Source organism: Sander lucioperca, chromosome 7, assembly GCF_008315115.2.
Source record: "Sander lucioperca isolate FBNREF2018 chromosome 7, SLUC_FBN_1.2, whole genome shotgun sequence".
Classification (NCBI taxonomy): domain Eukaryota; kingdom Metazoa; phylum Chordata; class Actinopteri; order Perciformes; family Percidae; genus Sander; species Sander lucioperca.
The window spans coordinates 24,577,682-24,601,344 of record NC_050179.1 but is presented as its reverse complement, the minus strand read 5'-3'; the positions used below and the strand labels follow the sequence as shown (position 1 = coordinate 24,601,344).

The 23,663-nt window shown below is 39.8% G+C and overlaps 2 protein-coding genes across 2 annotated transcripts; both read right to left on the bottom strand.

Annotated features, from left to right (window-relative positions):
* Positions 1-1,443: 1,443 nt before the first annotated feature.
* LOC116053000 (ADP-ribosylation factor-like 2 binding protein) lies at positions 1,444-7,820 on the bottom strand. Its single transcript, XM_031303849.2, has 7 exons — positions 7,702-7,820; positions 6,624-6,693; positions 6,226-6,287; positions 4,071-4,177; positions 3,507-3,592; positions 3,168-3,264; positions 1,444-2,489 (listed from the first exon to the last, which is right to left on the bottom strand). Exons 1-7 carry the CDS (start codon positions 7,718-7,720, stop codon positions 2,391-2,393), a joined length of 540 nt encoding a protein of 179 aa, XP_031159709.1. The 5' UTR covers positions 7,721-7,820; the 3' UTR covers positions 1,444-2,390.
* Positions 7,821-8,271: 451 nt separating this feature from the next.
* Positions 8,272-23,580, bottom strand: rspry1 (ring finger and SPRY domain containing 1). Its single transcript, XM_031303838.2, has 15 exons — positions 23,156-23,580; positions 22,025-22,643; positions 19,759-19,811; positions 18,368-18,480; positions 17,056-17,182; positions 16,153-16,211; positions 15,029-15,095; positions 14,404-14,535; positions 14,210-14,325; positions 13,839-13,982; positions 13,639-13,750; positions 13,243-13,345; positions 12,847-12,999; positions 10,965-11,069; positions 8,272-10,738 (listed from the first exon to the last, which is right to left on the bottom strand). The coding sequence occupies exons 2-15, from the start codon at positions 22,420-22,422 to the stop codon at positions 10,642-10,644; spliced, it is 1,779 nt and encodes a 592-aa protein (XP_031159698.1). The 5' UTR covers positions 22,423-22,643; positions 23,156-23,580; the 3' UTR covers positions 8,272-10,641.
* Between the last annotated feature and the right edge of the window lie 83 nt (positions 23,581-23,663).

The following is a 23,663-nucleotide window of genomic DNA, read 5'->3' as shown; positions in this document are numbered from 1 at the left end:
CAAGAAAGCGGATAAGCTTATTTCCCAAAATGTCAAACTATCTCTTTGAAGTAAGGTTACCCAACTATGGAAGAAGACTTTACAATGCAAAAAAGTGATTTGAACTGCAGAGTGAACAGTTATTTGTTCATATTCTGAATGCCATACTATAACAAGTCTTAATAGTAATAGACCATTGTAAAATATATAAATTACTTTTATACTATGGGATTAAAATAACAACATCTGTGTAAACGGCTCTAAAAGGGGTTCTTTGGTCAGTCATTGATGTAAAGATCAGATTGATGAAGTGTAGGGTTGGGCATCGTTTGGATTTTAACGATTCTGATTCCAATTGCGATTCTTCCTTTTGATTCCGGTTCTTATCGATTCTCGATTCCGATTCTTTGAGGGGTGGAGTTGGAACGGGTCTCATGCTTATTTATAATATATAATATAAATTGAGAGGAAAGTTTTATTTTGATTCAATGGTGGGTTGCAGTTGTACCGGGCTTTTTCAATGTAAAATAAAGCCACACTAGAGCGCTGCTTACTGTGCTCCAAAGCTGCAACACAACACGAGCCTGGCAGTACGGAAACCAAAACTTGCACATGTTAAATTTGGAACCCATGATCAGATTTGAAACCAAATCCTTCAAACTATTCCAATAAAGAAACGATTCCACTGGAATCGTAATTTTTGAAACTATTCCAAGTAGGAATCGGTTCTCGATGCCCAACCTTAAAAGTGTAAACTGTTTTTGACAGCCTGACCAAACTTCCAAACTTTGATTTTAAACATTTCTTTCAGTGTGTAGTACTATGTGTCATCTATCAAGAAGAAACGCGAAGATACGTAACTATTGAAAATTCTTTTGTTTAGTATTTCTTGTTTACAGGTCGTGGTAGCATTGGTTAGGCTGGTGAGTACTGTACCGATAAGCCTGAACCACTGTAGGTCCGTGTCATAACGTGCTTGACTCCTGCGTTTGCTTTCTGTGATGCTCATATTACGATGTTGCTGTAATACACTAACACGGCAGTACAGAAGGTGTGAAGAATGACTGTATGCATACATTAGTATCTGTGTCCTGCAGAAACCAATTTGATTTTCTCTCCCGGATATCCAAGCTCACATTGACACTTAAAAAAAATGCTCCACAGACCAAGCTAAAGCACTTATAACGAATTGAAAAATGTACATGTAAAAATGTACTCTTTTAATCATGTATGTTATAAAGATGTAGGGTTTCTGCAGGACAATAATGGCTCAACATGATTCAAATGTTGTTCCACCAAGAACTCATAGAGCTGTGTGTGTGTGTGGGGGGGGGGGGGATCTTTGATCTATATACAGTGCATATGCCTTTATGAAATGGGTTTCTTTTTGTACCAAGAATATAAATACTAGTGAAATCCTGTGGGGCCCAAACATGCACTTGTTCAAATAAAGCACTTGGGTGATTTCAAGAAAGGCTTTTACCTGTTTATTTAAAAAATATCTTTTTACTGGCAAATTAGACATCAACAGTATTTCACCGGTGACATAAATATACGTTTACAATTACAGCTGTCATGTTAAGACAAGTAGAAAATACTTTGACGTTGTACTGAAAACTACACTGTAGATTGTATTTCTAATTGCAGACACACACACACACACACACACAATCACTAAATACATTAAAAATCACTTTCATAGGCACAAAACTCAATTCAATGAGTTCAAACTGACCAAATAATTTAAAACTTCATAAAACATACTTTAGTTCTGCTATATTCCTAATAAAAAAAAAAAAAAACATACCAGGCAAAGAGAGCAGAGCCAAACATTCAATCATATCAAAACAGTTTCCCCTGCTAACAAGGGAATTTGGTGATGCCATTAGCAGAAGAACGAGTAGGATGACCTGAAAAAAACAGACAAATCTAGTACCAGCACCATAGTACTGGGTTCCTTCTCCTCAATCAAGCAGAACTAATAAATGCAAACTCCTGATGAAAATATACGGAAATAAGTTTATATGTAACATCAGGATTAGGCCTCTCACCTGCAGGTTACAGTTAAACTAATTTGAATATTTCAAGTAGTCATTATGTCCAGTGCAGTGCTTAGGGAGCAGAAAGAAGCCAAGAGCTTTCATCTTCACTCTTTATCTACAAAGAGCCTCTTAAACACCCATACCATCCCACCTGCCACATAAAACAGAGGAATGCATATATGAATTTGCTGTTAAGGGTCATTTGTGCACAAACTGTAGATGTATCCAGCAGCTCACCATTAGAGTACAAACAAAACTCACAAAAAAAAAAAAACAAGCTAACAACTTTGTGAAGGCCAATGGACAACATGTTATATAAACATACAGAGGAGGATGCAATTCAAATGTTTGACTTTCTGAGTGTGAGTGTCACTGGGGTTGAGTGGAGCCGATGTGTTTGGAGCCTGCAGGGATCAGAGATGTGACCACCAGTCCTTGACTCAGGTCCAGACCTCGACCCTCCTTCTCCTAGAAACATACAGATGCATGCAGCTGTTATTGAAGCGTAACATTACAAACAGGAGGTCCTAAACCCGTGTTTTTGACCAATTAACCCGCAGAAATCAGTCAAGATTCAAATGGGCTTGAAGGAAGGCTGAAGCTTACAGTAATAAGAGACCCGTTTAATTACGGAATATGGCACCAATACCTAGTCTGGCTATCACCAGACCAAGTCTGGGGAATCTGCTCTGTATTTTCTACTGCACAAGAGGCGTGATCAACGGGCATAGTTCAAATATCTCTGTACGCAATTGGATAGTCCTTCAACCAATCAGACCAATGATCCGGGGTGACGTAGCAGCGACAGCGGCATCAATGGGTTTGCTGCGCTTCGGTGGCCGGCTTGTTGAATGTAAACAAGAAGCTGCTTGGTCGCTTCTCTATCGTGTTAAACCTGCCAATAGCGCACCAGGTGGATAAGTCAGTTTGTGATTGGTTCCCGCAGATTTGTAACGGAAGCAGGATAGATAAACGTACAGGTTTCCAGCCTGAGCCGCAGGGCGAAATCAAATCGCTAGCAGATCGGGATGGGTTTACCCAGTCTAACCAATACCTACTAGAAAATGGAAATAGAGACTCCTAAAGTTGTTGAGCTTCTCAATGAAAAGGGTAATAAAGATGTCTGCCAGTTTACAGACAACTCACAGCTCTGTATTCCAGGAACATCTCCTTAAAGGCCATGAAGTCAGTGAACGTCAGCAGCATGTCAAAGATGTCACCTGGCACTTCTTCTTTGTGTTGCCTGCAGATGGAAGAGACCCACATTGTGAATCCTGTCACATTGGAATGTACTTTTGTGCCACCTTGTGGCCCTGCTGTAAAATTATATTTAACAGATGCATCAAACAAACTACTGTATGAGCGGACTCATTGCTTTCAATGACACCAATGTATGTCACCAACTGAATTAGAGTGGTTTAGTGGTTGTCAGAGGAAAACAGCCAGGATAAGACGGACTTTCGGGAGAGTTGTGTCACATCTTACATTAGCAGCTCTGTGAAAGTGTTCATGTTGAAGGCGGGGATCCTCTCCATCAGCTGCTGCTCCAGGTGTTTCTCCAGCAGGTCAACCTTCACAAGAGACACAAGTGTTATTAGGCATCTGGTTTTAGTTTACCTCCCTGACTACTACAGACGTTCAGTAAAAAGTCTGAATCTTTGATAGAGCTGTACATTCAGGGTTCAGAATAGAACGGTGAGGTTAGGACGACATGAAATACATTTATTAATCGCATATTATTATGCTGTGTTAAAAAAAAAATCCATGACTTTTCTAAAACTTTCTGGGTCTTTTTATGTTTCCAAAACTTTTCCAGGCCTGGAATTTGCATTTTTTTCAATTCCATAACTTTTCCATGTTTTTTTCAAAACGTATGAACCCTGTAAATTGAAATTTGAGACAAGGTGATACAACGATCATATTTCTAGAGGCAACTTAACGTGTATTGGACTGGGACAGTGTTATAAAAATCAGATAATCGTATGTCATTTTCCTTGAAGACAGGTTTGGGAGTTCCATTAGACCACAGCGAGATGGTCAGCAACTCACATACTCATTGAAGATAAGCGTGTAACTGAGTTTGTTCTCGTCAGAGTCCTCAAACTCCAGGTAGTGTTTCTCCATGAAGCTCTGCTGAAGCTGCTGGAACTCCTCCTCTAAAAGAAAAGTAATGGACATGTAGAACATCACGTATCTTCACCACTAACTGGTGAAACACTAAAGATTGATATGTCTTCAGCTGGTTTAGTAAACCAACCTTTATAAAAAAAAAAAAAAAAAAAAAAAGTCTCAGGATAAAATATGGAAATAATGTACATATGTACAATTTTCTTTCATGCATTTTTCACCATTCTCACAGAACAAATAAAGACCAGTTAAAGCAATTTAAGAACCTAAATCCAAATTTCTTTATATACAGTTCTATCAGCAAGTTGCAGTTGTTCAGAATAATATAAGTGTGTTTAAAAAAGTGAATAATGCTCAAAATCCTTAGAATAGCTTTTATTTCCATAATATCAATGCATTGGCAACACTGCACATTCAATTCCAAATCAAAACATGACCAAAATTGATCAGGTTTGTGTAACTACCTTTACAGAAAGTGAAGAAAAAGGAATATTAGGCTGTTCAAAAAATAGCAGTATTTGCATTTTTCTTTACAAACTCAAACATTGACTGTATGAACTGAAAAATGTCTCAAGGGTTTGCTTTACTTTGAATCACTGCACTAATATTTAGTTGTATAACCATTATTTCTGAGAACTGCTTCACATCTGTGTTGCATGGAGTCGACCAACTTCTGGCACCTGTGAACAGGTATTCCAGCCCAGGACCATTGAACTACATTCCACAATTCCTCTGCATTACTGGGTTTTGCCTCAGAAACAGCATTTTTGATGTCACTCCAGAAGTTTTCTATGGGATTGAGGTCTGGGGATTGGGCTGGCCACTCCATAACATCAATTTTGTTCATCTGGAACCAAGACTTTGCTCGCTTTGGGTCATTGTCTTGTTGAAAGACCCATTTCAAAAGGCATTTCCTCTTCAGCATAAGGCAACATGACCTCTGACCTCTGACCACCTGAAACTGATCCATGATCCCTGGTATGTGATAAATAGGCCCAACACCACAGTATAAGAAACTTCCCCATAACATGATTTTTGCACCACCATGCTTTACTGTCTTCACAGTGTACTGTGGCTTGAATTCACTTCATGGGGGTCGTCAGACAAACTGTCTGCGGCCCCTAGACCCAAAAAGAACAATTTTGCTCTCATCAGTCCCCAGAATGTTGCCCCATTTCTCCTTTGGCCAGTCAATGTGTCCTTTGGCAAATTTCAACCTATTCAGTACATGTCTTTTTTCAGCAGTGGGACTTTACAGGGGCTTCTAGCTGATAGCTTTGCTTCACATAGCCTTCTTCTGATCGTAACAGTACTCAAAGGTAACTTTAAGTCTTCTTTGATTTTCCTGGAGCTGATCATTGGTTGAGCCTTTGCCATTTTGGCTATTCTTTGATCCATTCGAATGGTAGTTGACCGTTTTTTCCCCACGTCGTTCAGGCTTTTGATGTCACTTCAAGGCATTTGAAATCATTTTGGCTGAGCAGCCTATGATTTTCTGCACTTCTTTATATGTTTTCCCCTCTCCAATCAACTTTTTAATCAAAGTCCGCTGTTCCTCAGAGCAATGTCTGGAACGACCCATTTTGCTGAGTATTTCAGTGTGAAATGCACTATAACCAGCATGCACAACATTTGCTTCCTTCCTTCCTACATATGGGCCATAATTGACACCGGTTTCTTCACAGAATCAATCACCTCACTAATTGAACACAACACTGCTATTATTTTGAACATGCCCCTTTCAATTACAGATTCAATTACACAGAATGAGCAGCATGCATGTCATGACTGTTGGGTCTGTTGGTTTTCTATGACTCTACATCACTTACTAGTAAATTATTTGCCATGTAGAAATATCACTTCTACCAAAACATTTGATTTATGAGGTTAGTGATGTTGGACTGCTATTATTTTGAACACAACTGTAGGTCTAATAAAGCTACAGAGGCCTTCATTTTTACTTTTCTCACATTCAAAATTCATCTTTCACAAATAGTTGGATTGTAAATCTGTAAGATTTAAAAAAAATAAAAATAAAATAAAATACTGACAAGAATGGATTCATCACTTATCCTACCCATGATGATGTCCTCTATGCTCCCAATAACCGCATCAAAAGCTGAATCTGCTGCTGAGGAACTGGAGAGGAAAAAACAAGAGAACACGATCATATCACTTAAAGGTAGACTTTATATGCAGTATATCACACCTATGTATTCATTCTGCTTTCTCTAGCTGTAGACTCGAGTCTCAAAAATGAGAACTTGAGACTTGACTGCTAAGTAAAAGCTCAAGTCTTGACCTGGTAAGGTCCCAGATTAACAAAGAAGATACCAATGACAGTGACAGAGAAGCCTTTCGAACATCTAATTATCTGGCCTTTGCATTTCACTTCGAGAACTTGATCTCACAAAGTTAAATAATTTTCACAGCTCTAAATGGAAACAAAAGCAAGTATTGTGACTTGAAACCCACCTTGAAATAGCAAAGTTTTCTTCTTCCATGTCAACCATTTCTACGATGTTCTCTCCACAGCCTCGCACATCTGGAGACCGAGGGGAGGCAACATGTGATATACAGTATCTCACAAAAGTGAGTACACCCCTCACATTTTAGTAAATATTTCATTATATCTTTTAATGGGACAACACTGAAGAAATGACTGCATCCTGATAAAGTTCCCTTGGCCTTTGGAATGAAAATAGCCCCACATCATCACATACCCTTCACCATACCTAGACATTGGCATGGTTTTATGTCGGTTAGCCTAATAGCTGGTTTGATTTGCATTGAGAGATGATCTTATGGAAAGTACCCCATGCCAATCTCTAGGTATGGTGAAGGGTATGTGATGATGTGGGGCTATTTTAATTCCAAAGGCCAGGGGAACTTTATCAGGATGCATAATATCTTGGATCCATGAAATAACTGGCCTTTAAAAATAAAAATATGCCTGCCTCTATGGAAATTTAACATAGGGGTGTACTCACTTTTGTTGCCAGCGGTTTAGACATTAATGGCTGTGTGTTGAGTTATTTTGAGGGGACAGCACATTTACACTGTTATACAAGCTGTACACTTAATACTTTACATTGTAGCAAAATGTAATTTCTTCAGTGTTGTCCAATTAAAAGATATAATGAAATATTTACTAAAATGTGAGGGGTGTACTCACTTTTGTGAGATACTGTACATATATTCATGTTCATGTGAAATCAAAGCTGTCAAAGCTATACAAACAGCTAGCTAACGTTTACGTTAGGTGAACCAGCAATTGTTCTTTTTCAACAAATGCAATATGTCGTTCAATCACAAAGCTGCCTGTCAGGCCTAACGCTAGTTTTGGTCGTTACTGAACGATAACGTTAGCTAGCTAGCTGGCTAACGTTAGGTAAGCTAAAGGTTAGCTAGCTAGCTAAACACATGTTAGTGTTAAATTAATACGAACTGTCAATAGTCTGTTAGCTATATTTCGCATTTTCCGAACTAAATTATTACTTTACATCTCCCTTAAGCTCCAGGCATGTTAGTTAAATGAATTTAACCGACTTACTTCGTTCCTGGATGTCCATGTTGTTTAAATAAATCGTTAACGTGTATGGTAAATGGTTGTTACCAAGGAAACGGCGAACATGTGCGCAACTGAGTCCCGTCCGGTACGATAAGATATGTGCACGTTGGTTCCTACCTGAGAACATATCAGTGGGATTATAAAAATGAGATTTTGTGAACCAATTCTTCTTCTTCTTTTGAAGACATTACTGAGACAAAGTCCCCTTACTTCACGAACTGCAATATCGCTCAGATTTAAGTAAATAATCTTTAATTTTTAATTATAACCAGATCTGTCCTGTCACTCTTTACCAACAGTTTAAGCATTGGTATGTCCCTTTGCTGTGATCAACTGTGACTTCAAGAATGAATAGCTGAGTAACTAAATATTAAGTATTGTAATGTATATTAAGAATTACACATTTTGTTTACTCACAAATGTGGAGGCCAAGTTTTAAAACTGGAAAGCCAGTGTTAAATAATCAGACTATCATTCCTGTTTTTGAGACAAAAGATGAGTTGAGATGTAAGTAAACACCACTGTCATACAAAAAAAAAAAAAAAAAAAAAATCACATGAACATACATTTATTACAAATATCACAACCCAGGAAACAATTCTTCAATCACATCTTTGGGAACTGTGGGGGCAAAATTCCTTAATAGATGTTTTAAATACAATCCACGACTAATTCTTTACAATCCCGAATGTCATCTCAAACCGTAGAAGCAAACATATAATTTCTCTCACCAGCGTGTACAGTATAAGGTGCTCCAGGAATACAACAAAGCAAACAGTGACCAGACCAGTCTTTTGTCCTACTGAGAGATGCATGTTACCTTTTAGAAATAATTCCAGTAGTCTGAATGGTTTTACAGATCCTGTTCATGCAATTTGGTGAAGTAGTAACACTCCCATAAATAACTTGACCAAAATAGATGCAAACCTATTCAGCGTAATAATTTGAAATGTCATTGGATCTCATTTCATCACCGGTTTCCCAAATACAAATGTAATTTAGTCAACCCAGAGATGCTTCAAGTAAAGGATGGACAGAAAGACAGAGGAAAATAAGGTTCCTATAAAGACAGAGGGAAAAAGAGGAAAGAGGAATTGGCTAAATGAGAGCAGAGAGATTTGCTATGTTATATAATGCACAAAGAGGGAACCCACATTTTACTCAGTCTGAAACACACATTGGAACATATGCTTCCAATCTGACAAACGTCTTTTGACAAGATCGATTCTGTATGCTGTGTTTAGTAGCAAGTTGACATCCTCTTTTTTCCTGTACTGAAGCCCACACTCTTCAGCTCACGTCACTATGTTGTGGCGGGTTGTTTCTTTGCTAATTCACGTCAAGTATTTCACTGCCAAATCAGACCCACAATGACAACATCTTCAAAATGACCCTGGGGTATTTAGTAAACTGATATTGAGTTAAAAATATTCTCTTCAACATTTCACATTTGTTTTAAGCAATTTACTGATCGGCTAATACAACACTGTCAATCAACAAAACCTGTTGTACCTCTCAACCAAGTTTCTACATCAGCGATCACCATCATTTACAGTACAAAATCAAATCAAATCTGGAGGATTGAAAATAGTCGTCTTAGTACAGACGCAGGGGTTTGTAATTACAAACAAAAAATAACATGTTTACTTATGCTGCACCTCAATGGAGCCTGACTCATGGTGGAGCTGCATTACAAGTTGTTGCCAAAGTGTTCACCTATCAAGCAATCCAAAACAAATTTCAGAAAGGTGGTGGTGGAAAACTAATTATATACTTGCGCCTCAATGGCTCTTCAAACATTAGCACTTATAACTGGGGGAAAAAAAACCAAATCATTGCATTTACAGATACATTTTCCGTAAAAGTGCATCTGTGTATTTGTTTTTTGTGCTTGTTAAATACATGACTGAAGAAATTTCAACATCTAAGCAAAGACGATTAAGCACAAAAAGCAGCAGGGTCAGCCATGCTTAAAATCAGTTACTTCTAATACAGATTTAAGTAGGTTAAGAATTTTGTCATCAACGTCTTCGGTAGTGCGACAGCCAATGGGATTTTTAACATTTGCTTTTGTAAACCAAATCGGAAAACTAAACTCTTTGAATAACTCCAATTTTAAAGCTTTCAAAATCTGATATTTTACCCAAGGAATTCTTTTTTTTTTTCCCAATGGCAAATCCTACCAGTGGGCGATCAATCTGTACAGACAGTGAAGCTGACCAAAGGATAGGTGTTGCTATAACCTTGAAAAAAAAAAGAAAAAAAAGAATGAAAATGCTACCTCGAGAACTCCATAATTCGCATATCTATACCCAAAAAACATGAAAGTGAGATTTATCTCAAATGTATCTGTACCTTGAGTTTAATACTGTACTACAGGCTGTATTCTTTTCGGTTAGCCAGCCCTTTCAGATCTGCAGACGTGTGCATGACGATTGGGATTAAATAGTAGTAGCCTCTGGACTGAAAGCGCAGTGAGATCCTCATATCATAGAAAGGATGTCTGATAACTCTACACAGGGGCTTGCAGATGAGAGGTTGGTTCCGTCTGTAATCTCAGGTCAATTGTTTTTGCTGTTCACTTCTGCTCTTTTTGTCTGAAACACACACTGGTTGGTAGAAAGGTGACGATTCTTGGCCCAGCTTCTGCAGTGAGTTGCCAGAAGGATACAAAAGAGGAGATGTAGGTAAATGGGAGAAAGCTCCTGGGGATCCTGCTGTGGTTTATTTCCCCTCCTCTTATCTCCTCTTTTTCTTCTCTCCACCCCTCCGTCGTCGCCTCCGCTTACCAGAAGTCACAGTTGTGGTATCATCACAACATTGTGGCACCGTCCTCACAGCCCTGCTGGGTGAGAGGGGATTAGAGGAGGAGGCTGTAGGGCTTGGGTGTCTCTCCTTATTAGAGAAGGGGCAGGAGGTTTGTCAGGAGACATGTGCAATGAGTCTAACGCGGGTCTGGATGTCCTGGCGGCACAGGGGGCACGTCTCTAACTGTAAGGCACACTCCATACACATACCACTGGAGGAAGATGGGAAGGAAACATAAAAGAAAGTTTTTATTATCCACTCATAGAAACCGCAGAAGAAAATTAGCTTGGGTATTAGTCTAACATATTATTTACTAAGACAAGCTGCTCTCCAAGATATTCTATCCAAATAGTTTTGTCCTACAATATATTTATTAAACCAGTTTGAATAGTTTGGGACCTTCAAGCGCTGTTTTGTCACACCAGATGCACACATACCCATGTCCACAGGGCCGCAGCTCCGTGTCAGCCATGACGTCACAACACAGCGTGCAGCAGTTGTCTCGGATGCTAACCTGCTTTAGTAAGGCCAGACGCCGGTGTCTGTGAAACACGCACAACAACGAACAAACAAAGCAGATTAATATTTCCATTTACAGACATGTATTTAAAGCTGTTTTCTTCGGTATAGTGATGACAACCCAGCACTGCAGATCGTCATGATGTACTTGCACTGTGGCAAGTCTAAATTTAAACATATTACACTGGCCTCTTACTTCTGTTAATGTAAATAACTTTATGGAGTGTAAAACAACTTAACTGCAAAGCTTTAACAACTTAGCTTCTGAATACAGGACGAGAGTGATGTATTCTTGAATCTAAAAAGCCCACTACTGTTATTTTACCAAGCTACTAACAGAGCCCAACACTCGTGTGTTTATAAATGCTAATTTATAAATCTATTAATTTTCTTCACAATGTGTATACATTAGAGACCTGCTGTGGGACAGCTGGCCAAAAGGGCATGTTGCAGATGTTGGTGGCACAGACAGGAACGAGTGGTCTCAAAATGCGTGGTCAAGATGTGGGTTGGCTAACCATTCGATTCATTATTTTTGGCTGGACCGCAGCAATGCAAGGCCAGCACTTCAACCGCGAATGTCTGTCACCGAGTCGGGCGCTGAGCGATAGAGATACACCGTTGCTCGGAGTGAGTGATGACGTGAGTGTTTCCCCAATGAATCTGTGCGGCAGTCAGCTGGTTTGCCTCCGCTATCGCAGATCAATCAGCTGATCCACTTCCTCAATATGCGGCTGTTGCTGTCGACGCAGTTTTAATGCAGGGGCTTACAGGGGATCAAGCCCCAGGGCTCGATGACGTGAAAAGGGCCCATGAGGCTTGAGTAAAAAAATAATTCATAGAAAGAAAAAAAAAAATCATGCTTCGACTTTGTGTGGTTTTCTGTTAGCTGAAACTCAGATAAGATAAACTATTCAAATACCAGAACAGAGTACACATCTTTAAAAGGAAACAATGCCAGTGGAACTTAGTTTCACTTTCCGGCCGAGCTATTTAAGGGAAACTATTTGTGTCACTGTGGCACAGGCAGTACGTGCAGATAAATGGCTACTTTTTTCCCGCTTGTGTCAATAACAAATACACCAGTTTGATCTAATAAAAACAAGCCTGCAATAATTCCTTTCTTTGTCAGGATTATAATGTTCAGTTTTTGTTGACTGTGTGTCAAAGAGGTCTTGATTCAGCTACAGTAATGTTCCAGGTTGTGTTGTTGCATGGGATTGCTATATATGGGATTGATTGAGTCAACAACTTTCAACTAAATCTGACCATTTTAGGCATCATAAAGATGTTCTTTATTTCAGGCTGGTAGACCCTTCAAATGGCAGACATGTTGTCTTGTCAAACTTAGTTGTAATAAATATATTAATAGGTGCACTTCATTTTGGTGTTCCACTGCCAGAGTATTGTGGATGCTAGGTCACTGGCACGATTTCTAGAGATAGACATTATTATAAAAAGGTGATAAGTGACAAATATTGCTCTGTTCATAACATTGCATCTAATTGGTGTTATTTGAGCCCTTGAACTAGTCATTACATTTACAAAAAGTCTAAAGAGCTGCTTTAATGTGACCAGCAAATTAATAAGTGACAGAAAGGCTATATATACACTGAAGCAACCCCAAAAGATGAGTCATTTTTGTATCATGCCATACCTACGTGTTGGATGCTGTGTGCAAACAAATGATTCACTAGTCAGAGGACGATTGGGTAAGACAAGCGATTGCATAGTGCCTTTCCAAATTATCAGAGTGTAGTGTATTTTAGACGGCGTAAACGGGCCAGATGAATTTTTTACCTGGGTAGGATGATCTTTTCACTAGGCAGCAGTGAAGCAAAATCATTGAAGGTGCTGAACTTGACAGAAGGTGGGTGACGGAAAGGCTTGGCCCCAAAGTTAAACTCACACTGCTGGTATGACATAAAGCTGGCTGCCGCAAAGAAACCGGACCTGACAACAAGGAAGATAGGGGTTAATTTGAGAAAGGGACAGAAGAAAGAAGAAAGAAAAAAGGAAATACACAGGAATGAAAGGAGGAAGGAGGGAAAAAGGAAGAATGGAATGCAAGAAGAAAGAAGTGTATGCGGGAGAACAGCCATTGAAACTTGTGTCACAGATCAAAAACCATAGAAAAAGTGACATATTAAGGAGGTGACTGTGTGTGTGTGTGTGTGTGTGTGTGTGTGGACTTACGTGGCTGAAGAGAAGACCTGTTTCTCTGGCGGCAGCTGATGTCCATTCAGAAAGAAGATCATCTGCTTCTTGCTGAGGTCCAACAGGAAGCCGATGGCATCTCCTAAACAGGCCACAGGCGCAGAAAAATAAAGTCTTGGCATGCTATTATTACCATTTTCCGATACTCCATGTAGGAGGTAAATCAGAGCCTGAATGCTGGCGGTGACAGCAGCGTGTGGGTGCTAAAACCACAAAACACTCCAGGGAAACTAAAAACAAAGCAATTTCAAAATTTTTAAAGCATTGGGTCCCCTCTCTTGTACTGTTCAGACAGACAACAAATTTCCTTTGAAGTGTACGGTTGAGAAATAGAAAGAAATAGTAGTCCTAAGTCTGTGCATGTGTTGTGCATACCCTCTTTCCAGCAGGGGTGAGAGTGAGGTTTACTGCGAGCGTTGTACCAGATGAGCTGCCTGCAGCCATCATACGCACATGAGTATTCATCGTCTCCTATCCCGTAACCCTCCTGTAACACACACACAACGCTACATTGTGTGACTGCAGAAAAACACAATGTGGAAAAGCTGAACAGTGCAGATGCTGAAGATGAGTACATGGTTGAGGAACTTGCTGTCCTTGGTGGCCCATCCGATTTGCATCACGCCAGATGTAATGACCGTCACCTCGTAGTACCAAACGCCTGAATCTACGCAGAATGTACAACGCACGCTCTCAAAGGACGAGGCATCACATCGTGCCTGAGGGGAGCAAAAAGACAGAAAGAAAACATTCATAAATCATTCCGATTTTATATATACTTGTGAAAAAAAACATTTATATCAGACATAAGGGTATAACATTTTTAAATCTCAATGTTGGAGAAGGCATGATTTCCTAAAGGAGTGCATCTGCTATTTATCACATGTACATCCATTAATTCTGCCATTTGTGTGGCTATTATCATAAACTACACACACTGACTAACCTCTAGTCCAGAAGGGGAGATCTTAAGGTACTCGCTGACATCGTTGCTGTTGAGCATGGCGTTGATATTTGAGAGGTTTACCTTCTCGTAGGTGAACTGACGACCATCCTTGAGGACTGGACGGAGGACGACAGAGGAACATTATCATTTCCACACACACACACACACACACACACACACACGGGGCTACTCACACAGGTTGTCGAGGCTCCACTGTGAGCAGAATCCGACCTGCCTCTTCAGGTAGTCAGGGTGCTCTGCCCACGACTCCAGGACAGCGAGTCGATTGCTGATACACGACTCAGACACCGTCAGTTTGTTCTCACCTGAGGGCAAGAAGATGCACCAGGCATGTGTGTTAAAGCCGTCTAACAAATCTCAAAATAAATCTGTGTCAGAGATGAAAGTGACTTCAGTGAAATATGTTTTTTAACAGGCCTGTGTAGGAGAGGCAATGTTAGGATGTAAAGGCCAGTTCAAAATTTACCAAAAACCTGTTGTATAACATTGTAGAAAAAGAGAAACAAATGGGACTACAAAGACTTGTAAAGCCACAAGTGGAGAATTTTTGTTTAGAGTATTAAAACATTTCAGCACCACAATTTCACTTTTGCAACCAATCAGCAATTCACTTTGGTTTGGAATTGAACAGCAGAAAATGTTGAAGAACAGCACATCTGTGTCTCTACTTCACAACATAATATTAAGTATGCAAAATCAAACAGGGGGAAAGGGGAACTAGTCACTAGTTTTCACCCGTCTCATCATGAATCTTTATAAAAAATGAAAATGGCCTTAAAATACAGTAAGTGAACCTACTGGTCTGGGAGAACTTCTCCAAAGCAATGAGAGCAAACAGCATGACAGTAGGGTGGGCCTCGGAGCTCTGGAGGGAGATTTAGAGAAAGAAAAAGATCATCAGTCTGTGCTCTTTTTCGGGTTATTATTTTGATCTACACAACATTTTCTTTCACGCAATCTTGTAAAACTTTCCCTGCTGCTCAAAATTCATAGTGAGCATACTTCCAAGGACAGACATTAGATGGAAAAAAAAAAGGCGGTTGAGAGTTTTGTAACTGACAAGTCACAATTTAGACTTGACTTTGTTGACTGCGAAACCTTCACTATGTCTTCCTTTCAGGATAAAGTCCACTAAAAACATTTCCCTGCTCCAGCATAACCTAAAAGTTATTGGCAGTCATGTAAATAAAATCTATCTATCTATCTATCTATCTATCTATCTATCTATCTATCTATCTATGTCACTCTTCTTTCTATTCAAAGCCCTCCTCAACTACTTCATAGTAAAGTGCATTGTCAATGGATTTTCCTGAGATGCAGCTACAGCTAGAGTGTTTTTCCACTCAAGTTGTCATATTTGGATGCTTTTTTATTGCTTTTTGTTGGATGAGTATAAAATACTTCAATTGCAGAACTGACTACCTTATAGCTCTGACAAAGCACATCAAATAGTTGATTGGAAAACAGTGAGGTACTTTTTGGATGAATAACTAAAACAATTTGAGAAGTAGTATGAGACCTTTAAGAAAGAGAAACTACTGGTTGGACTCCAGGGGATTTTCCAAATGCCTTCCAATTCAAAGTTGGAAATCATTTGTAAAAACTACCAACCTGTTCATTTGAAGCATACTGACGCCTTAACACTGCATTTAGACAGTCAGCATCTCATCAAATCTTTGAATACAAAAACATTGTTTTTGTCTGGCATTTTGTGAATGAAAAAGTAGCTTGGTTGACGAAGTATCACAAGAGAAGTGATGACCCTCCCCTATCCATCTATGGATAACATGCCATAAATAAATAAAAATAGCAATTTGATGTTGCGCCTTTCCACAAAATTAATCATAAACATGCAGACTGCCAAAACAGTGAGTGAGTGAGTGAGTGAGTGAGGGAGGGAGTGAGCGTGCTTGCTTGCTCACCAGGCTCTCTAGAAGGTACTCAAGGGTTCCAGGGCTCAACAATCCAATACTAGCCGGACCTATAAAAAAACAAAAGGAATGTTAAGATATTGTGTTAATGGGTCAATATCATGAGGAACAACTGTATTTTATCCTCACTCATTGACCGAGAGCCCCGCATTCTGCAGCAACGAAACGGGCTGCAATGTAATCTTATGGGCAATTACAAACTGTCAACACTGAAAGTGCTGGTTTGCCACAGACAGGCTAAGATCGTTATTATAGGTGTCTGACTACATTATGGAAAAGACCCTACAGAGATCGCTTGGGCCGGTCCGCTGTTATTGTGTCTAACTAAGTCTCGCTCGTGGAAAAGTCTCATTCTGAAATATTGCGAGAGGTGACTTGTTGTCGTAAGACAGCGGAGTGAGAGTTGGAGAGAGGAGTGCTGGGAAGAGTTTACAGAACGAGAACTCAGAACGAGACTTTTCCGTGAGGGAGTCTTGGTTAGAAACGGTCTAGATCAAGCGAAAAGTAAAGAAAAACGTTTTATTTCTCTGTAGGGTCCTTTCCACAATCAGACCGTTAAAATAACAATCTGAGCCTGTTAAGTGGCAAAAACAAGCACTTTTAGTGGATGTAAATTGACGGTGGGTAATTGCCTCATAGGATTACATTGCAGCCTATTTCGCGGCTGCAGACCACTCACTCAATACTACACCAATTTCAAAAATTGTTGTTCCCATTAGTCCCTTAGACACTAAGACATGGGAAAATTAGAAGTTACCCTTTAATTTCTTATAATCAGTTGTTCGCAATGAGCTTGAATGTCTACAAGTTAATAGCGAGCAAGTAACATGCCAAGCAAGACTGTTGACTCCAGGATTTAATCAAAGAAATCACACGTGTAAATGTGGACTGTACCAGCCAGTTTCTCTGCCAGGCATCCTAGGACAGCTGTGGTGTTTCTGTGTTTAGCCGGGATTAGAGCGTCCTGTCGTGCTACAGCCGAACTCAGACTCAACATGTCAGACAGTTTCTGGAGAGCATCCTGGAAAGAGAAGATGGAGCAGTTGCTCTAATGAAAGTCACATACACTCAGTTTCTACCAAATAATCCAAACTTTTAAGAGGATGGAGAGATGAAATATTACAATTTTAGTCACAATGTTCCCAAATCCATACATGATTGTGATGGAAAATGCCCCAAAAGAACACAGAGAGACACACCCTCCTCCCCCATTCCAGCTAGAGAAAGCACACCATAAGTAAATGAAATGTACTTTATTAACAGGGACACAGTGTCACTGATGCAGCAGAAACCAGGATCAGACAATATCATCCAATCAATACACAGTACTGGGCTGCAGTCCCAGTGGTTTCATACTTACATACAGTTTGAGTCCAGCCAGTGCTACTTATAGCCACCACCTGCAGGCAAGGAGTGTTATAAGAGCGTTTTTTTTTTTTTTTTTTTTTTTACTTTTAAAGCTGCTGTGTGTTTGAAAGCTTTGCATTTTAGATTTTAAATCTGCAAAATACAGTATGCTTTGTTAGGCGGTGTACTACTGGAAAGAGTACAGAGTTCATACTGTTCAGAGTGCGCATGTCTTTTGTCCTCAGGTTACTTTGGACCGGGAGGCATGGGGGTCTTAACCAGATTTTATTTGTCCAAAGGGTAAAAAGATCGAGGTGATGTAAGAGAGAGGAGGTGGAAAGCAGAGGTCAAATGAAAACAATACATGTGATGAAGTTACAAGCCTGTATCTTGAGGTGTTAAGAATTGGGACCACAGCAATTCACTAATCATGGGGTCTACATACACACAAATTCACCAAAATACAAAAAAGTCATGGCAAAGAGGACGACTGGTTTTCTGATAAGAGCTGCAGTCGCAAACAAGGGAGCCAGGGCAGGATCAGTTTTGAGATTACATCTTTTTCACCTAAGGCTTTGGTCAGTTTCGGGGTGAGACATTTCTAGGTTACGGGTCATATTATTTTAAAGTTATTACCCCAAATGACTCTCTCTGTGTCATAAAAAAGGCATAAGCAGGGTTTGTCATGCCTTTACATGGCTTAGGCGCACCGCCTAAGCGTATGAACGTTCAAATGATGTAGAGCGCACCTGGACGAGCCGACGCACAGGATTGGCGTCGTATGTAAATGAGTGCATGACGTAATTTGCACCTAAGCGCTCTAAAAACCCAGGAAAAATCCTGGGCATAAGCCACTTACCTTGGTGGGCAGGGGACACTCATCCAATAGAAGGGTTATGACTGCAGGGCCAAGCGGATCGTGCAATGGGATCACTCGAATCAGAGACTGGACAACCTCCAGCCAACCATCATCTGAGGGAGAAGAGAGGGGGAAAAAAAAAAAAAGAAAAAAAAGATTGATTTCAGAATCGACTGCTTGAATGTATCGGAGCATTCAGGTGTTTCTCCTGCTTGACTCTCTTGTCTCTGTGTTGCTCATGTTCTTTCATTATGATAACACACACTTTATGCAAAAACACAAACATTCCTGTTAGTCCCAATGAAACCAGATAACTCAAATATGACTAAGTGTGCAGAAATCCCTTTGTGAGACAGACCCCTGGGTTATGATTTTCAGGTGCAGCATAAATACTAAAACATCCATTTCCTGTCCATTAGATGACTAAGTCTCTCTCTCTCTCTCTCTCTCTCTCTCTCTCTCTCTCTCTCTCTCTCTCTCTCTCTCTCTCTCTCTCTCTCTCTCTCTCTCTCTCTCTCTCTCTCTCTCTCTCTCTCTCTCTCTCTCTCTCTCTCTCTCTCTCTCTCTCTCTCTCTCTCTCTCTCTCTCTCTCTCTCTCGTTTGTCTGGCTGACTTGCTGCTTGGCTGCCTTCAGGGTTCAGTATCTGCAAGCTAATACCCAACTTGGCTCTTGTCAAACCATGTGAGCATCAAACACCATATGTGCAAACACAACAGTTCAAAGGCTACCCCATAACAGGGCTACACACAGCATGAGAGCATCATTCACCCTATATGAATATCAAGATAGCACACACAACAAACCAAAAGCACACACAAACATCAAGAAGCTTTAAATAGACACAACCCCCCAAAAAAAAAAAACAGACCTGTCAGTCAAACTCAGAATACAGAAACTCCATTATATGTTATTAACTTGCTGCACAAACCAGCAAAAATCTTCTGTAACATTTTTTATAAAAGCATAAAACAAAAAGAAAACTAATTAAAAGCCACTTCATAAAATTAGTTTTTAAAAAGATTATTCCGCAGTCTTAGAGTCCGAACAGCAAATGGCCTACTACCCTCCGTCTCCAGCCTTGCCCTGGGGTCCGAGAGCAGCAGCTGGTCTGCAGATCTGAGGGTAGGGAATAAGTAGTGACTAACACATGATGACTGCAGTGCAACTCGTGACTATGGCCTCTTTTACACATCATTCAAACCCGTCCATCTTCTTTGTGTAGGTCCTCAAAACTTCTTCTTAACAGAACACAGCTCAACACAAACCAAATATGTTTACTGCTTGACCTGCTTCAAACAACCTGTATCAATTACTGCTTTAGCATCACCTTAGGTCAAATTGCTAACTGGACAAGTAAGTCCACCGCCAGTGTGTGAATTTTTTTTCTTACCTGTCTCAGCCATCTCGTGCAATGTGATCATGGAGTAAGGGGGCTCTTGGTCACTGAAAAACAAATGTTCGGACAGAATGTGATAGCCTGTTTCTTACATCTTTTTTTTCATTTTACCTGAATGCTATACAACACAAACTCTGCTCTATATTTTGTGATATATGCATTTATTTATGTGCATACTTTTTGATTTTTTTGATTTGATTTATTTTGGATTTGACAAACAACATAATCCAAAGGATAGCATGTTAAAGTGTAAACACTTATTTCCAACATGGTCCTTGGTGTTAAAACATGCAACACATAACGAAGACCTATTTCAGGTCAAAGACAATAACATATAATACAGATCATTCAAGGTTTATAAGCATTCTAAGAGAATCATAAATCATATAATAATCAGTCTACTCTAATTAAAAAATATTGGCTACTCTATTCCATAAAAAAGCCTTAACCTTGTGTCTAAAAGCCCCTCTGGTATTTACAATTTTGAGGGAAAGCGGCAGATTATTCCACAAATGGAGTATTCAACCGGCAAATACACCTCAAGTCTTTATGACCCAGCATCTGAAATATTTTAAATAAATGACTCAAGCCTTTGTGTGTTTCTGCAATTGCAGTCATGGCTATGGGCAGTAATATTATCCCATGGAGAGGTTAAAGCAAGCGTAAAAGATTTACTTCAGTGGAGGTCGTTTTTGACGACGCTGCAGCTAGCACTGTTGCTTGTCATGGCTCATTTTAAGCTGAAAACTGCTTTTGCTTTGACAGCAATAACTTCAGCCAACTTGATCCTCAGATTCCCAACACAACTAAGTAATACTGGAACTTGATCTTCTTTCATTTATAAGTCAAACTGTGAACAAATTCTTTGAAATGTACATGCATGTTTCATACAGAGGTGCAAAAGTATTCAAAAGACAGAGGCTCAGGCTGCAATATTTATCAGTATTCTAATAAAGGGATATTTTTGCTGTATCTTGCAACCACTGTTAGTTTTTAGTTTCTTGACACACAGATGTTGTACAATTAAAGAGAACCAGCTTCCAATTAATGCAATCCTACTCGTGGTGCAACTCAATATTTTATTTACTTATCAATAAATCAACTACTTGCTTTTTTGAATGATAGAATACTTATTTAGGCTATACATGTCAAATTGTACAAAACTCTAATTTTGCCTCACCAATCGATAAAAATACCAAAATGTTAAATTTACAACCATAAAAACAGAGGAAAGCTGTCAATGGTCGCAATTAAGGAGATGAAATTAAATATCCACTTACTTAATAAATAGCATAGTACCAACATCAATAACCAAATGAGAAATCAGCAATTTGCAACTACAGTTTCAAAAATTGCAATTAAAAACTGAAAAGCTCACATGTGATAAAACTATACCTTGAAATGCAGTTATTAAAGTTGGGTTAACTTGTTTTATGTAGCATGCTTTTTTTATGCTAAAATCGTAGATTACAGTTCATCTGTGTGGGGAAATTGTGCTAAAATAAATGTCAATAAAGAAGAGAATAAAATCTGTAAATGGATGAAAGAAATGCAGGCAGTTCAACAAGTGGCTTGATCAGACAGAATATGCCGAAAAAGAGGAGATCAAACGATCATAAAAATGGACATGCCTTGTGAAGAAAGTGGCCCGTTTCTTTTAACTATAAAATAGAATTTATAAACACACATTTGCACAAATGGTCAAACCAGTGAAAAACTACAGGGGTATGTGAAAGAATAGTTTGTAAAAGGAACTCAAGCTGAAACTGGATTGTTTTGATCAGAGGAACAGTCATGTAGAGAGGTACACGGGGCTGCACAGAGCTGTGACAAAAAGGCCCTGAAACATTTTATGATAAAGTTAAGTCCTGATATAAGACAGTTCGGCTTGTTGTATTTTGTTAATTCAGGTAAAAAAATAAGTTATTGTACATTACTTTGCCAGTTTGGTCCAAGATGAATTAGTTGTAGCCTTTACAGTTCTATTTTAGGCAGGTTATTTTGTAAAATGACTGCTTTAGTCGTGAATTGGCTGCAGTTGTGCATTTTAATATTAGCTTTCACTTATGGTGAGAAATCCTGGTTTCCTGGAAAAGAACAATACATTCCCCAGTTATACTTTTAGCTAGCCAGAGGAAACATTAGGGGTATGAATCTTCACTGGTGTCACTATTCGATTAACCTGTCAACAATTCGAATCAATATCACGATGCGTCACCTCCTCAATATTATTATATATCGATATTAGTATTAGACTTACTTGTCTACAAGTGTCCTGATGACAGCCAATGTGTCCAGCACCAGGCCATCCACATTCTGTTTCTTCCGTCTTGGCTCATGGGGCCCTCGCCCTCTGCGTGGCGGCCTGACTGGGTCCCTGGGTCGACTGCTCCGCGCCTCTCCGGCATCAACACCTACGCCTGTACCGTGATCCACCCGCCTAGCTTGTCCTCGAGTTGCCCTCGATGACCCATGGTGATTATCCTCCACGTCACTATCCTCCCGGCACACACAGCTGTTACCCATGGTTCCAGTGCCAGAGACCACAGTGACAAGGGTCTCCCAGAATGGGGAAAGGGAGTTTGAGGAGGAAAGGAAGATCAGAACCTGTGCTAGGCTCCTGCAAGCACAAAAAGTGATCCAGGTGGCTACTATCATATCATTTGGAGAGCTTGGTTATGGGGTATTCTTGTCCCAGTGGGCTGGGTGGGGTCAGCTTGAATGATCATAGTGTTGCCAAGCAGAGATGTGGGATTGTTTTAGGAGTAATAATGGCTGGTTAAACGGACCAGGAGAGGTCAGTTGATGCAACGAAAAAGGTTTTGATCATCATAGACAGCCCAGGGCTCAGGTCCAGTTCTCATCCAGGGCTTGCATGGCTGTGGAAGCAACACAAACAAAATAGAATTGAAAAAGTGAATTATGCCCCAAAGTTAAGTCTCTCAGACCAGTATATTTAACTGTTTCATGTCATTTCAAGTGATCATGTTCTGCCAGCAGCAAAGCTTAAAACCAGCGGAAGTTGCACATCCCATGATATGTGTCATGCCCGAAAGATAGAAACTTGTGAAAACTAGAAAGAAAATTGTAAAAACTAGAAAGAAAATCAGCATTGGCCATTTAGGTTATCTCTCAAGCACAGTAACGTTAGCTACTATATAATGTTTAGCTGTTTCAATCTAGAGCTGGGCTGTGTAAGTAGACAGCCACAGTGTATTAACAATGAGCTCATTTGAGACATTTTAGTGTTGACAAACAAGAGATTTCAGTTAGCTGGCTAGCAGGCATTGTAACATTAGCATTTCCAAATGAAAAACATGTCTCAAAAGCCAGCACTTTTTATATCGTTAGTGAACTATATGGTTACATATGAACCGAGACGCATACTTACGTTGCTACCACTTGAAAAACAGCGGCATTCAAGCTAAGTCGCGTCAGACCGAAGTAGTTAACAAAACAGACAGCTAACTAGCCAGCTACGAACCAGCTAGCTAGCTGTTAGCCCAGTTAGCTGGACACTCCTCTGATCCTACTGTCAAACTGCACAAGTTAGCTAAAGTAAGTAGCTTTGAACTACTCGGGGTACTGACGCGCCGGTAAAGTTTAGGGGCACATTTACAGGACCCGTCTATATTACTCAACACACATTTGCTGAACTCTAAAACAGCACATTTATTTGACAGTCAGCTAACACCTCGTACACATAACGACACTACACCGCTAGCTGTTTGCTAAGTTCCGTAGCGTTTGCAGCTAAAAGGTTGGCTATCATCAGCTGTGGCTGCGGAGGCGCGGCTGACTGGGAGGGAGGAGGGTTTTTGTTGAGCACAACGTCAACATACAGCGCTTTCCCATTTTATTGTCAAATAAAATATTTCTCTCTTTCTTTCATTATCCAT

What these genes read in the sequence shown, in the direction of transcription:
- rspry1 (XM_031303838.2), bottom strand. Translation starts at nt 22,422, where the DNA reads ATGATAGTAGCCACCTGGATCACTTTTTGTGCTTGCAGGAGCCTAGCA. An exon ending in GCACGAGATGGCTGAGACAG is followed by an intron (nt 18,481 to 19,758) that starts GTAAGAAAAAAA and finishes CTTCTCCCTCAG; the next exon opens with ATGATGGTTGGCTGGAGGTT. An exon ending in GGAGAAGTTCTCCCAGACCA is followed by an intron (nt 14,536 to 15,028) that starts GTAGGTTCACTT and finishes TCTTGCCCTCAG; the next exon opens with GTGAGAACAAACTGACGGTG.
- LOC116053000 (XM_031303849.2), bottom strand. An exon ending in CGCTTATCTTCAATGAGTAT is followed by an intron (nt 3,593 to 4,070) that starts GTGAGTTGCTGA and finishes TCTCTTGTGAAG; the next exon opens with GTTGACCTGCTGGAGAAACA. An exon ending in ACTTTCACAGAGCTGCTAAT is followed by an intron (nt 3,265 to 3,506) that starts GTAAGATGTGAC and finishes TTCCATCTGCAG; the next exon opens with GCAACACAAAGAAGAAGTGC.